The 12,211-nt window shown below is 63.0% G+C and overlaps 1 protein-coding gene across 1 annotated transcript in view; it reads right to left on the bottom strand.

Annotated features, from left to right (window-relative positions):
* Positions 1-12,211, bottom strand: part of SCUBE3 (signal peptide, CUB domain and EGF like domain containing 3) — a 34,715-nt gene that overhangs the window by 797 nt on the left and 21,707 nt on the right. The window contains exons 8-20 of the mRNA XM_086476419.1: positions 8,747-8,863; positions 7,431-7,553; positions 5,453-5,569; positions 4,239-4,361; positions 3,536-3,670; positions 3,105-3,197; positions 2,903-3,019; positions 2,656-2,817; positions 1,864-2,067; positions 1,600-1,761; positions 1,146-1,313; positions 891-1,052; positions 432-629 (exon numbers count right to left, since the gene is read on the bottom strand). Of these exons, the coding sequence (XP_086332545.1) occupies positions 432-629; positions 891-1,052; positions 1,146-1,313; positions 1,600-1,761; positions 1,864-2,067; positions 2,656-2,817; positions 2,903-3,019; positions 3,105-3,197; positions 3,536-3,670; positions 4,239-4,361; positions 5,453-5,569; positions 7,431-7,553; positions 8,747-8,863 (1,881 nt within the window). The remainder of the gene's footprint in view (positions 1-431; positions 630-890; positions 1,053-1,145; positions 1,314-1,599; positions 1,762-1,863; positions 2,068-2,655; positions 2,818-2,902; positions 3,020-3,104; positions 3,198-3,535; positions 3,671-4,238; positions 4,362-5,452; positions 5,570-7,430; positions 7,554-8,746; positions 8,864-12,211) is intronic.

Below are 12,211 nucleotides of genomic sequence, written 5' to 3'. Positions count from 1 at the left end.
CGTCAGCGGACCTACCCCCGGCTTTACTGTGCTTAAATGCTCAGGGAAAAGAGGGGCACCAGGGACGGGGATTATCCGTGTTCGGTGAGGCTGAGCCCTCCCCCAACCCTCACGTTACATACCAGGGATGTTGTTATTCCTTCCCTGCTCTAGAAAAAGCTCCAAATGGGGCCTTTTACCCCCCAAAAAGTAGTGCTGAGACCCGGGTGTACCTAGCCCACGCTTAGGTCGTGCACGTGTCCCTGACGCAGCAAGACCCCGCGGGGGCAGGGTGAGGCCGATGCCCCCGCTCACCCAATTCCCAAAAATAATCCCCTCCTGCCGCCCAGGGACGCAGCTTTCTCCCTTTGCACAAGGCAGCTCTGCCAAACCCCGGCCTTTTCCTCCCCTCGGCTTCTCCCGTGAGCACCGCGGCGCGCTCGGTTACCTACAGTTTTTCCGCATGACCAAGACGTCGCCGCACTCATCCTCGGAGGGGAGGAAGATCTCCGGCACCACGATGAGGATCTTGCGCTTGGGCGGCGGGTTGATGTTCCAGGTGCACTCGACGTTGGCAGGGTAATTCCCCGGGTAGTTGGGGGACTCGATGTAGCCCGTGTACTCGCCCAGCTCCCCCCCGCACTGCCGGTCTGCAAGGCGTGGAGACCCGGTTCAACTGGGAACCAGCGGTTTGGCCAGTGGGACGGGGCAGCGGTTTTACTGGGCAAGGAGCGGGGAGTGCTTCACTAGCACTGCTCCATGCACACCCCCCCCCGCATGCATAAAGCACAGAAACGACCCCGAACTCTATTTTAAGGGATTTTTAAATACTTTTGAGGAAAGACCCCAATTCACATCATGCCTGTCGTGTGGGTCGTCCCCCCCCCCCCATCGCACCCCAGCTCGCCTACTTTTGCACTGGGACACGGAGGTGGAGCCGTCGAAGTCGGTGGTGGTGTTGCCAGGACAGGCGACGCAGTAATTCTGCCGAAAATCGGGCTGGTAGGTGCCCACGGTGCAGCGGATGCAGCGGTGGACGCTCGTGTTGTAGTAGTGCCCGGGGGAGCACTGGACTGGGTGGGGGGTCAGAGAGCAAAGGGGGCTGCGTCAGCCACCGGTATGGCCCCGCTGGGTGCCCCCCTCCCTGGGGACCGGCTCTGACCTACCTTTGGTGTCACAGTCCTGGAAGGAGAGGGCTCCCTCGTGGCGGGTGGTCAGCCCCCCGCCGCAGGGGAAGCAGAGCGCCCGCCCCACCTCGGGCTGGTAGGACCCACGGGGACACGGCTGGCAGGGCTTGAAGCCATCGGCGGAGTGCTGGCCGGGGGGACACTGACCTGCGGGCACAGGCATCGCTCGGTCCTGGCATCCCCCATGCCCAGGGCTCTCCCACCCCAGGTCCAGCTCCTCTCCCCCCGCAGCCTTGGCAGCATCAATTCACACAGAGCAAGTGCTGCCCTTCCCGGGGGTCACCTCTAAACGATAAATGCCCCAAATAGCGACTTCTGCGGGTCCCGGGGATGCTCAGGGCTCTCCCTTCCTCTGGAGGGGGGCTGATGGTTGAGGTTGCAGCCCTGGACATCCCCCCGTGTTCCTCCCAGCCCCGCTCCGTGCCCCCCGTACCCGTGCAGCCGGTGATGTTGGTGGCTCCCACCGGTCCGAAAGCATCCCCGCGGGGACACAGGTCGCAGGAGAGCTGCCCTTCCTTCTCCTGGTAGGTGCCGGGGGGGCAGGGGACGCACTGCTCCGTCTGGCCGTGGTAATACGTTCCCTGCGAGCAGCTAACTGAGAGCCGGGGGGGGACGTCAGCGATGCAGCTGGGGGGCTGTCACCAGCGGGGGGGACAGGGCCTGTCCCCCACCCCGGGCACCCCACGATGCTCCTTACCACACTTGCCACCCAGGCGCTGCTGGCCCGGCCCGCAGCTCTCCTGCCGCTCCGGGGCCACGCTCAGCTTCCTCGCCACCTCGTACTCCATCCCCGCGAAGCGGAGCAGGAACCGCTCCTGGTTGATGGATTTCTTCAGGGCTTTGATGGCCGACTTCAGCTTCTTCTCCACTCTCTGTCGCAGGCAGTGCAGGTTGCAGCTGGCTGGGGGTGCAGGGGGGGAATGGGGGTGCAAGGGGAAACAGGGTTGCGGTAAGAAGGGAGGGATGGAGAGGGAAAGCCAGCGGGATTAAAACCACCTCCCAAATATTCAGGTGCAAGTGCGGGATGAGGACTGGTTTGTCTCTCCTTGCTGCACGGGGATGGCACCGTCTTCCTGGACCCACCACCGTCTTCCTGGTCCCACCACCATCCCCCTGGTCCCACCACCATCTTCCTGGTCCTGCCACCATCTTCCTGGTCCCGCCACCATCTTCCTGGTCCCACCACCGTCCCTCTGGTTCCACCACCATCCCCCTGGTCCCACCACCATCCCCCTGGTCCCACCACCATCCCCCTGGTCCCACCGCCGTCCCCCTGGTCCCACCGCCATCCCCCTGGTCCCGCCACCATCTTCCTGGTCCCGCCACCATCCCTCTGGTCCCGCCACTGTCCCTCTGGTCCCACCACCATCCCTCTGGTCCCACCACCATCCCTCTGGTCCCACCACCGTCCCCCTGGTCCCACCACCGTCCCCCTGGTCCCACCACCCCTCCCTGCATCCAAGACGGGCCAAACCCGCCCTGTGCCCACCTGTGATCTCCTCCAGCTTGATCTCCGCCTCGAACTCCAGCGTGATGCGCGTCACCTCCTTGTTGGAGGAGTTGCGAGCCCGGCGGCCCTTCCCCTTCTTGGACGAGTCGCACTTGAGGTTGACGAAGGCGACCTGGCAGTCGGAGCAAGGCGCCGAACCGCCTGCGTGCGGGGTGACAAGTCAGCACCCCGTCCCTCCTGGGGGGGGGCCGGGCATCCCCGCCGCCGCCCTGCCGTCACGCCTCACCTTGCGCCCCAGCCTTCCCGGCCTCCTCCTGCTTGCCCTTGGCCCGCGGGTGCAGGTGGCACTTGGCATCCTTGATCTTGAAGGAAGCTTTTTGCTTGATTGGCGCAGCGACAGTCTCTAAAAGAAAAGGCGGGCGCTCAACGAGCCCGGCGCGGGGCAGCCCGGCCGGCGGTGGCTGTGGGCACCCCGGGAGCCCCCTTACCGAGGCACTGCTGGCTGCTGTTGGTGGGTCTCTGCTGGCCGCCCTGCCGCAGGACAGGGGTCCCGCAGCTCACCGTGTAGCTGCTGTCGGACTCTGCGGGATGGAGGAACGGGAGTTGGGGGATGCCAGAGTGGCCGCCCGGTCCCCGTGATGCGCTGCCGGGGTGATGCGGGGTGACACGGTTGCGCCGTGGCGGGGGATGATGCCCCACACCCCATCGTGGGGATCCTGCACCAGGGACCCATCCCACGGATCTACACCCAGCAATGAGCTCCCCTCCAAGCAACCACCTCCTTCCCTCGCCCTGGCCACTACTTGGGTGCTCTGCACCCTGGCCGGGCAGCCGCTGCTCTCCCTGTCCCCCAGTTTGGGCCATGCAGGGAAATGGGGACCCCCCCTGCCCGTGGTGACGGTGGCACCGGTGCCGGTACCTGGCAGAAAGCGAGCCTTGGAGGCGCAGGTGAGGGCACAGCTGTCCTTCTTGCCCGTCTTGTTGCAGGTGAGGGTGGCCCGCGGTGGCACGGAACCTGGCAGGCATTTCAGCAGCTCTGAGGGACACGCGCCGGCTGGTGATGACAAGTGGGGACGCCCGTGGGTGGCACTGCCCAGGAACCCGTGAGGGACCCCTGCACCCTCCCAGGTCATGGGGGGATTCACTGGGGAGGAGACGGTGCCAGAGAGTGGCATGGGGACCCCAGACCAGCACCCCAAGCCTCCCAGCTCCTCCTTGGAGACGTCAGATGTGACTGCGGCGATTTCAATTTGTTTGGGGGGGGCAGCCTGTCCCCAGTGAAGGGGAGGCAGCTGGGTACCAGGGCCATGAAAACAGCTCCTTTAGGGACATTTGCCGGTGCAAAACTCACAGCCAGCCCCAAGCATGGTCAAATAAACAACAAGATGACCAAGGGCAGAAGGAGCAGGGCAACACCCTAGGGCACTTCCCATCCAGACCCATGCCAGATGCACGCAGGGCCCCAGCCAAAAGCAGCCTATCCTGGAGCATCCCTGCGTCGAGATGCCCCAAAACCCCCGTGCTCCCCCTGCCCTGCCCTTAATCCCAACAGCCCCAAGTGACAGAGGGGCCGTGGGGCATCGGGACCATCCCCAGCCGCGGCGTGTCGTGCCCTGACGTACCTATACAGTCCTTTTTGTTCCAGTGCAGCTTGCAGCCGGCGGGACAGGTACACTGGTAGCTGCCGGGGGTGTTGATGCAGCCGAATTTGCAGCCTCCCCGGTTGATGCTGCACTCGTCGATGTCTGTGGGGAAGAAGGGGGAGGTGGTGGGCGAGGGGCAGCGAGACCCCGCCGGCTCTGACACGGCATTGTCTCAGGGCTGTGATTTTGAACGGACAAACTGCAGGACCCGTGCCCAGCCGGAGATGGGAGACGCACACCGCGGGGCGCTTCCAGCCTTGCTTCCTCCCTGCCAGCCCCACAGGGACGAGGGAAACCCCAATTCCTGGTGTCCCCAAGGGCCGGGTGGTGACGGGTGCAGCCCACCCAGGCTGAGCCCGGCCCTGGCCCTGCGGCGGGCTGGGGAGCTGTGGGGGGCAGCAGACGGAGCCATGGAAGCACTTAGCAGCCGAATTCAAAAGGCAGCTGCTCGGCAGCCCCAGCCCCTCTCCCCACAGTGGGGACCCTCTGCCCTGGCCCAAAACAGGGAGTCGATCCTCCAGGTGCAGGGGCAGAGGTGGGGAGAGGCCAGGGATGGAGCTGCCTCCTAAACACCCCTCCCTGCCTGGCTCCCCCTTCTTGGGGGCACCGGTGGGAACCAGCGATCCTTTCGCTGTGGGGTCACACCAAAGCATCCTGGGGCCCACAGTGGCTCATGCTGGTTGCGTATTCCGGGAGCACGAGGAGGGTCTCCTGCTCTCACCGGCCGGGCAGTGCCAGAGCACCATCTCCACGGGCCGACGGCACCACTGCCACGACACGTTCCGGCAACCCACCCCCCAAAACGTGTTTCATCTGCCTCCCCGCTTCCTGGAGCGCCACACGCCCCCGCCCTTGGGAGCTATCTGCCTTGTGAAACTTAAATCAAACCCTTTTGATGTTCCCCTTCCCACCCTGTCCCAGCTCCCTGCCAAAAACGCTGGGGATTTCTCCCGCTCTCCCGCTGCAGACAAGTCGCAAATTGTTCCTGTCGCTCCGTTTGAAGTTGCAGACACCAGTGTCTGGCTGTGAGCCCCCTCCCTGCCTGGCTGCAGCTCGGGGTACACGGGGAACCGATGCTCCCCGTGGGCCCTTGGGGTGAGCAGTATCCCCAGCGGTCCCACAGCAATCATGCCGTGGGGTTGCCCCATCCCTGGGTGCCTCCCTGGGACCCAAACCCCGCCAGCCGGCCCTACCTCCGCAGTGGGTGAGCCCGTACAGCGTGTAGCCCTTGTTGCAGAGGCACTGGAAGCTGCCGGGGGTGTTGATGCAGAGGTGGTCGCAGGTCCGGTCGAAGGAGCACTCGTCGATGTCTGAAGGAAAGGCAAGGGGGAGAGGTGAGGGCTGGCATGGCGGTGGGGCAGCCCTGGGCACAAGAGCTGTCCCCTTCCTGCTCCAATTGCTCCAGAAAACAAGGGGCTACAGTGGGATGCTGTGGGATCCTGCACGAGGATGCTCCAGGGATCCAGCCCTGGAATGCTCTGAGGACCCTGCGCTGGGATGTTCCAGGGATCCAGCACTGGGATGTTCCAGGGATCCAGCACTGGGATGCTCTAGGACCCAGCACCGGGATCCTCTGGGATCCAGCACCAGAATGCTCTGGGGATCCAACACCAGAATGCTCTGGGACCCTGTGCTCCCATTCTGCCTGCCTCCAAGCTCCCTCCTTGCCCCACTCCAGCTGCTGCTGTGTGGAAGCAGGAGCCCACCGCACCAGCATCTCCCCCTGCCCTAAGCTCCCGCAGCCCCTCTGCACCCCAAACCGGCCAAGCGGGGCCAGCACTGTCTCCTTGGCACAGGGTGGCTGTGAGAGCCGCCGGCTGCTGCCCAGCCGGGGCACTGCCCCGTGCCGGGGAGGAACGCTGCACGGGCAGGTCCTGCCCTGGGGATGGTGCCAGCGATGTCTGCTCGGCCCCAGGGGGGACCTCGCCAGGGCAGGGAGGCCCTGGCTGGGCAGAGGAACCCAACCCGGCGGGTTTGAGCATCGTTTCATTGGCTTCATTAAGTTAATTGCCGCGCTCGCGTCAAACTCCCAAGAGCGCAGAACCTGGACGGAGATGAAAGCGGTCGCAGCCCCGGAGCGTGCCAGCCCCCTCCTTCCCCGGCCGTGCGGTTTCGGGAGGCAACACTTGGGCTCACGCACACCCGCCCTGCTGGCCTCGGCCATGGACTGAGGGGGGCAGAGCCCTGTGCTCCCCCCGAGAGGGCCCAGTGACCTGCTGGGTCGTTTAAATCTGCTGGGTTTAGGTGAGGTGCAGGAGGATGCTGGGACAGGGAGAAAAAGTTGGGAAATGCAGCGTGGAGCAGCCAGCTCCCTCCGAAGCAAAGAGGATGCATCTTCCCCCTGCCCTCTGACAGACAGGGGAAGGAGGAATCCTTTTGTAAAAGCCACTGAAATCCTTGCTCTGCCTTGATGGTTCGCAAAAACGGCGCGTCCCCGAGCAGGGCACCATCCAGCCCCCGACGTGGGGTGGCTGGCGGAGGGGGAGAGGCAAGGCAGGACATGTCCCGCTGCTCTTCCCATCACCCAGCCCAGGAAAACAGCGGCCTCTCGAGAGGGAAGCAAGCAGCCGGGGCGTCTCTGCGTGTGCTTTAGCAGGGAGCTGCGGTCGTGCTGCTACAGGATTCCCAGCAAAAACTCTGTGCAATAAAGTAGAGCAGCTTGGGAGAAGGCCAGCAGTGCCAGGGTGGGTGCTGAGCGTAGGGTGCCCTCCCAGGGGTGCTGCTGGGGTCCATGGTCCCCTGGCACAGATGCTCCAGAGCAAAGCCGACAGCCCTGGGGCTGCTGGCAGGGCTGCTCCCTGCGCCCGGGGCTGCAGGGAATGCCGTGACCATCATCCTGGCCCTGAGTAAGGCCGGAGGATTTCACCCTGGCACCTCCCTAATTGCTGGTTTTAACTCCGCCGCGAGAAGAACCCAGAAATCCCCAGCTCGGGAGCAGGGCTGGGACGGCAGCCCAGCTCTGCAGATCAAAGGACTAAGCCCCAGACCAGGACCCAAATCCAGCCCTAATCCCCTGAAGGGTGTACACAGCCCAGAGGGACACGAAGGGGAACGGGTAACCCGGCCAGCGCTCCTCTAGCAGCAGCCGTGGGAGGGCTGAGAAGCACCGGAGGGCAGGGAGAGGTGACATCCCCGGGCAGGGCAGGGGGCCAGGGTCCCGCTGCCCCTTACCTTGGCAGTTCCTCTCGTTGATGAGCAGCTTGTAGCCCTTCTTGCAGCTGCACTCGAAGCTGCCCACCGTGTTCCTGCAGATGTGGTCGCAGCCGCCGTTGTTGAGCCGGCACTCGTCGATATCTGGTGGGGACAAGGGACATATGTCACGCTCCGGCTGGGATGTTCTGCTGGGAGAGCGGGGGCCTCCCCTCCGGACCCCGTCCCCACCAGGAGCCAGCAAACGAAGGAAACCCTTTGGGCTCTCATGGTGACTGAGGGAACGTGGCCGCTGGTTTTACCTGGGTGTATTTGGGGAGTTGATGTGTGACACTAGGGACACTGGGGAAGGCCAGGGCTCCTGGGCTGGGCTCCCCTTGGAATCTGTGCAAAATGTTTAATTTCTGCAGGTCTCGGCATCCCCTGGAGCACAGCCAGGAGCCAGGGTCTCCGAAAGAGCCTCGCAGATGGGGGAAAGCACCAGACCAGGGTCTGCAGAGTCACAGGTTAGGGCTGGGGGCTACTTTTGGGGACCAGGAGCATCAGGAAGAAAGAGCAAGTTGGGAGGGGAGCCCTCCTTCGAAATCAGCCGCTTGACAAAATACTTTTCAACCCTCACCTCTCTGCTTGCCCTCTCCTTCCTGCTGTAAACGAGGCTAAAAATGATGATGCCCAATAACTGCAAAGAGCCCCAACAACCTGGAAAGAGGCTGGGACTTGGGGGTTTTTTGTTTCTTTTTCCCCTTTTTCCACTAATCACAAGATTTACTGCTAGGAAATGACCTGTAAAATGGAAGGAGACCAGGAAGAGGCAGCCGCCTTCCCCATCCCTTCATCCCCCAGCCGCCAGCGCCGGGACGGCAGCTCTGCCTCTCTGGGGCTGGGGCTTTCTTTTTACGACTGCGAGGGAGCGATCTGTAAACCAGCCCGCAGCCGTCATAAAACCCCCAGACACGGGGAACGTGGCTCCGGGTTATTGCACGTTCCTGGAAACCGGAGAATTGGAGAAGGGCCGAGTGGGGGATGCTCTGAGAAAATAACAGGGGCAGGGGGCGTTTCTGGAAGCAGTCAGCAGGTAGACAGGCAGCCGGCACTGGGACGGGCTTTGCTTTCAACCAGGGTCAAGTTGCTGGAGCTGCTGAAAGACACAACGCAGGCGCCGGCCAGCCCCGGGGTCATGGTGTCCCCTCGCCTTGGGTGGGGGGCAGGTTTGGGGGGGTTGGGGTAACCGGTCCGGACTGCTCCCCCTTGCAGAGGCAGGCGGATGGGGATGTTGGCGGGAGCGTGCAGAGGTGTGTGGCATCCCGTGGTGCTCGGACCCGGCTGGACCCACCTACCTTTGCACGTCTTCCTGTCGGGCTGGAGCATGAAGCCCATGGGGCAGCTGCAGTGCACGCCCGTGGCGGCGTCGTGGCACTTGCTGTCGCAGCCCCCGTTGTTCACGGCACACGTCTCTGCATGGAGAGGGGAGAGAGAGCGGCCGAGGTGAGGGACCAGTGTCTAAAAGGCTGGGGAGGGGGTCACGTGCCACCCAAACATCCCCGTGCCACCTAGATATCCCCATGCCACCCAGACGTCCCCACGCGGCAGCCTCGGAGAAGCAGCAGGTGCAAACCTCCCTGCAGAGCCCACCGAAACGCTCCTGGCTTTTCAATCAGCCATAACGAGGTGACAGAGCCCCCAAATTAATAAACACCCCGATACAGAGCACGAGGGCTGGCGGGGGTAAGGCATTAACGCTTGGCCATCCCACAGCATCTTCCGCCGCCACAGAACCTGGCATTCGTTGCCTTCCCACCACCCCGCTGCACACCCGGATGCTGCTCCCGGGGATTTTGGAGGTGGGATAAGGGTGCCTGTGATTCACCCCAGGATGCAGGCAGCCCTAAGGCAGGAAAAAGCACCCAGATTTCCTGGTTCGCCATCCAAACCCCTGCGCCACCCTCCCACCATCCACCAACCTGCTCTTACATACTGGGTGTCTGCATTTAAGGCAGAGAGGGGAGTGGGGACAGCCCTGTCCCCACGTTAGAGGATGCTTTATGGATGCAGGCAGGGAGCAGAGTGTCCCAAGGAGGACGGGGTCAGGGACACAGGCAGGGACGTGCAGGCAGAGCCGCTGCCTGTTGCGAAACAGCCGACACTCGGGGTGCTGGGAAAAGCGGAGGTGGTTCGACAGAGGCCCTTCGTTCCAGAAATACGTCAGCTTTTCAGCTGACGGAGGGAAAAGCGGCTCCGTGGGATTGGTGCCACCGCGCTCAGCCCCCACGCTGGCACTGGGGCCACGTGTCCCCCAAAACCAGGGTCTGGGGGAGCCCACCTTTGGCAGCTCCAACGAGGAGGAATTGAATTTCCAAGTGACAAAGTCACCCGGGTCTCGCCGGGGGTGCCCAAGCTGCGGCTCCCCAGGGATGCAGGTGCGCAGCCCCGGTCCCCCGGTGGGATGGTGGGGGGGTCCCGGCCCCGTCTCTGCCACCGCCGCCACTGAGCCACAAAGCCACTGGTGACCCCATGCTGCCGGTCCCTAAACGCCACCAGCTGCTCGGGCACGCCGGCCGGTCCAGTGTCGCGGGCTAATTTGGGAGATGCTTTGTATAATTAGAACACCACACACAGAGGCAAGGCAGCAACAGCAGAAAAAAAAAAATCCAATTTAAAAAAATATGCTAATTACTTCAGTATTATCAAAGTCAGCTGTTGCTGGTAGGACTAGAAGGGACACTAATTTAAATGAAGCATTTTCAGCTTGACAGCTTCCCTGTGAGATCAATCCTCAATTTCAGTTCTAACCACCAGAACAATGGTTTGAAGTGCATTAAGTTGTTCACAAAGGATAATAAAATATTCCTTTCAGAGCGCTGGTTGCTTGGATAAATGAGGCATTTGGGCTTCAAGGAACCCAAGATGAAAATGCCTTGAAGAAATTCCTTGGAAAGAGCAAATCCCAGGTTCTCCCGCTCTTTGCGAGCACCGCATGGGGTGGGAATGACTGAACCATCCAACCATTCGCCGCGGGGCGAGGGAGCTGGGATCGCTCTGTGCTCGTCTTTGCCACTGCTATTTTTATGGTGTCCCATAATAAGAGAACAAAAGGGACCATTTTATGAAATTAATAGCCAGCACAATTACAAAACCCAACGGCAAGGGAGGGATTTCCGCAGATATTATTCCTCCAGCCAGGTCCCCGCGCCACATGCAGCCTGGCCACGCCGGGACCGTCCCCTCCCCGCGGCGCCGGGGCGAAGAGTGCTGCGCGGGCGACACTGCGCCGAAGGGAAGGGAAACTTTCTGGGAGCCCGATGAATTATTGAACGCCAGCCTTTGTTCCCGCAGCCGATGCAGAAGCAGCCCGGGGAGGATTGATTTAACAGGGTCGCCGCTGAGATGAGACGACGGGCTGGGCGCGGAGGCTGCTTTCGGTGGGATCGAGGACCCGGAGAAGCAGCTGCGCCGGAGAGGATGGGGCTGCGCAGCGCCCTGGGCGTGCTTCGCCATGCTCACAGCCTCTTCCAGCGCCGCGGCACCCATCTCCCCTCCCAGCCCCTTTGCACCTTCAGGAATTTTGGCTGAGATGTCAAGCCAGCCCTACCCGCCACCCCATGCAGGATGCAGCCGCTGCCGGGGGCGCGCACGAGGTGGGAGCTGAGCCAGCACGGCTGCAGCACCGCCGCAAACCCCTTTGCAAAGCGGGGGGGGCCACGTCCTAAGCTTGCAAAAAGCTTGGAGGGGGCTCCGGGGGTACCTGCGAGGCAGCGAAGGTGGAGCGGCACGGGGCCAGGCGCTGGAGCGGGGCCCCGGGAGAACGGCATTGTTCGGAGGTGCTGGCAGCCCGGGGGCTGCTCCCAGCCTGGCGTGAGCCGGCGTGACTCACCCAACCACACAGGGCTTTGGCGAGGGCCTCCATCGCTCCGGGAGGGAGAAGACAAAGCAGCTTGCACAAACACACACACACACTTTTCCCACCCTCTTCCATCCCAGCTCCGGTCTCGTTTCCTGACTGCCGTGCCATGGAAATCCTCGCCCCGCTCAGCACCCTTCACCGTGCCGGCTGTCACCGGAGACAGACGGAGCCCCAGCCCGTGCTCCCGCAGCACCATGCCTGCACATGCTCCGGCTTCGCCTCCACCTGCCGGGAAGCGGCAATCGCGGTGGGATTGGGATCCCACGAGCCTAAGGAGATAATTGCGCGGTAATCGGAGGGATTACTGCTGGGCTGGCCGGGGCACGGCGATGGCACAGAGCTGGGGGTTCCCCCTTCTCCCACCCCTGGAGGAAAGGCTCTGCAGAGCCCCCCCGAAAGCCGCCGTCGATGCTCCCTGCCACCGGTGAGCCGCACACCCGCAGCTCCTCCTGGATGTGCCAGGAGCTTGCGTGCACCCGGCACGTCCGTGAACAAGATTCCCCATTGCAGACAAGTCGCTGCACCTTCACACTGCCTCGGTTTCCTTGTTGGCGGAGCAGAGACATCGCCTTACCTTTGTGAAGGGCTTAGAGACCCGACAGCAGTCGCAAAGAAATCCTGGGGGGTGCAGCCGAGGTGCCCAGCCCCATAAAGGGTCATCGCAGCGCTGCAATTTGCTGCAGCTCTGGGCCGGCCGCCTCTGAGCATGGTTAGCAGCTTTGCTGGGCCAAACCCTGGGGCACTCTGAATGTCCCCACCCCCACAGAGGGAACGATCCGTGAGCTGGTGGGCTCTGGGAAGGCTTTCGGGGCGCACAGCGCAGAGATGGGCACGAGCATCCCTGTCCCCATCACGCAGCCCCTGGCAGCCCACCTCTAGCTCCTCTCGGGCTTGCTTGGCG

The sequence above is a fragment of the Leptosomus discolor genome, chromosome 21 (genome assembly GCF_034619465.1).
Source record: "Leptosomus discolor isolate bLepDis1 chromosome 21, bLepDis1.hap2, whole genome shotgun sequence".
Classification (NCBI taxonomy): domain Eukaryota; kingdom Metazoa; phylum Chordata; class Aves; order Leptosomiformes; family Leptosomidae; genus Leptosomus; species Leptosomus discolor.
Note: the sequence above shows the minus strand (reverse complement) of the source record. Positions and strands in the feature narration are given on the sequence as shown.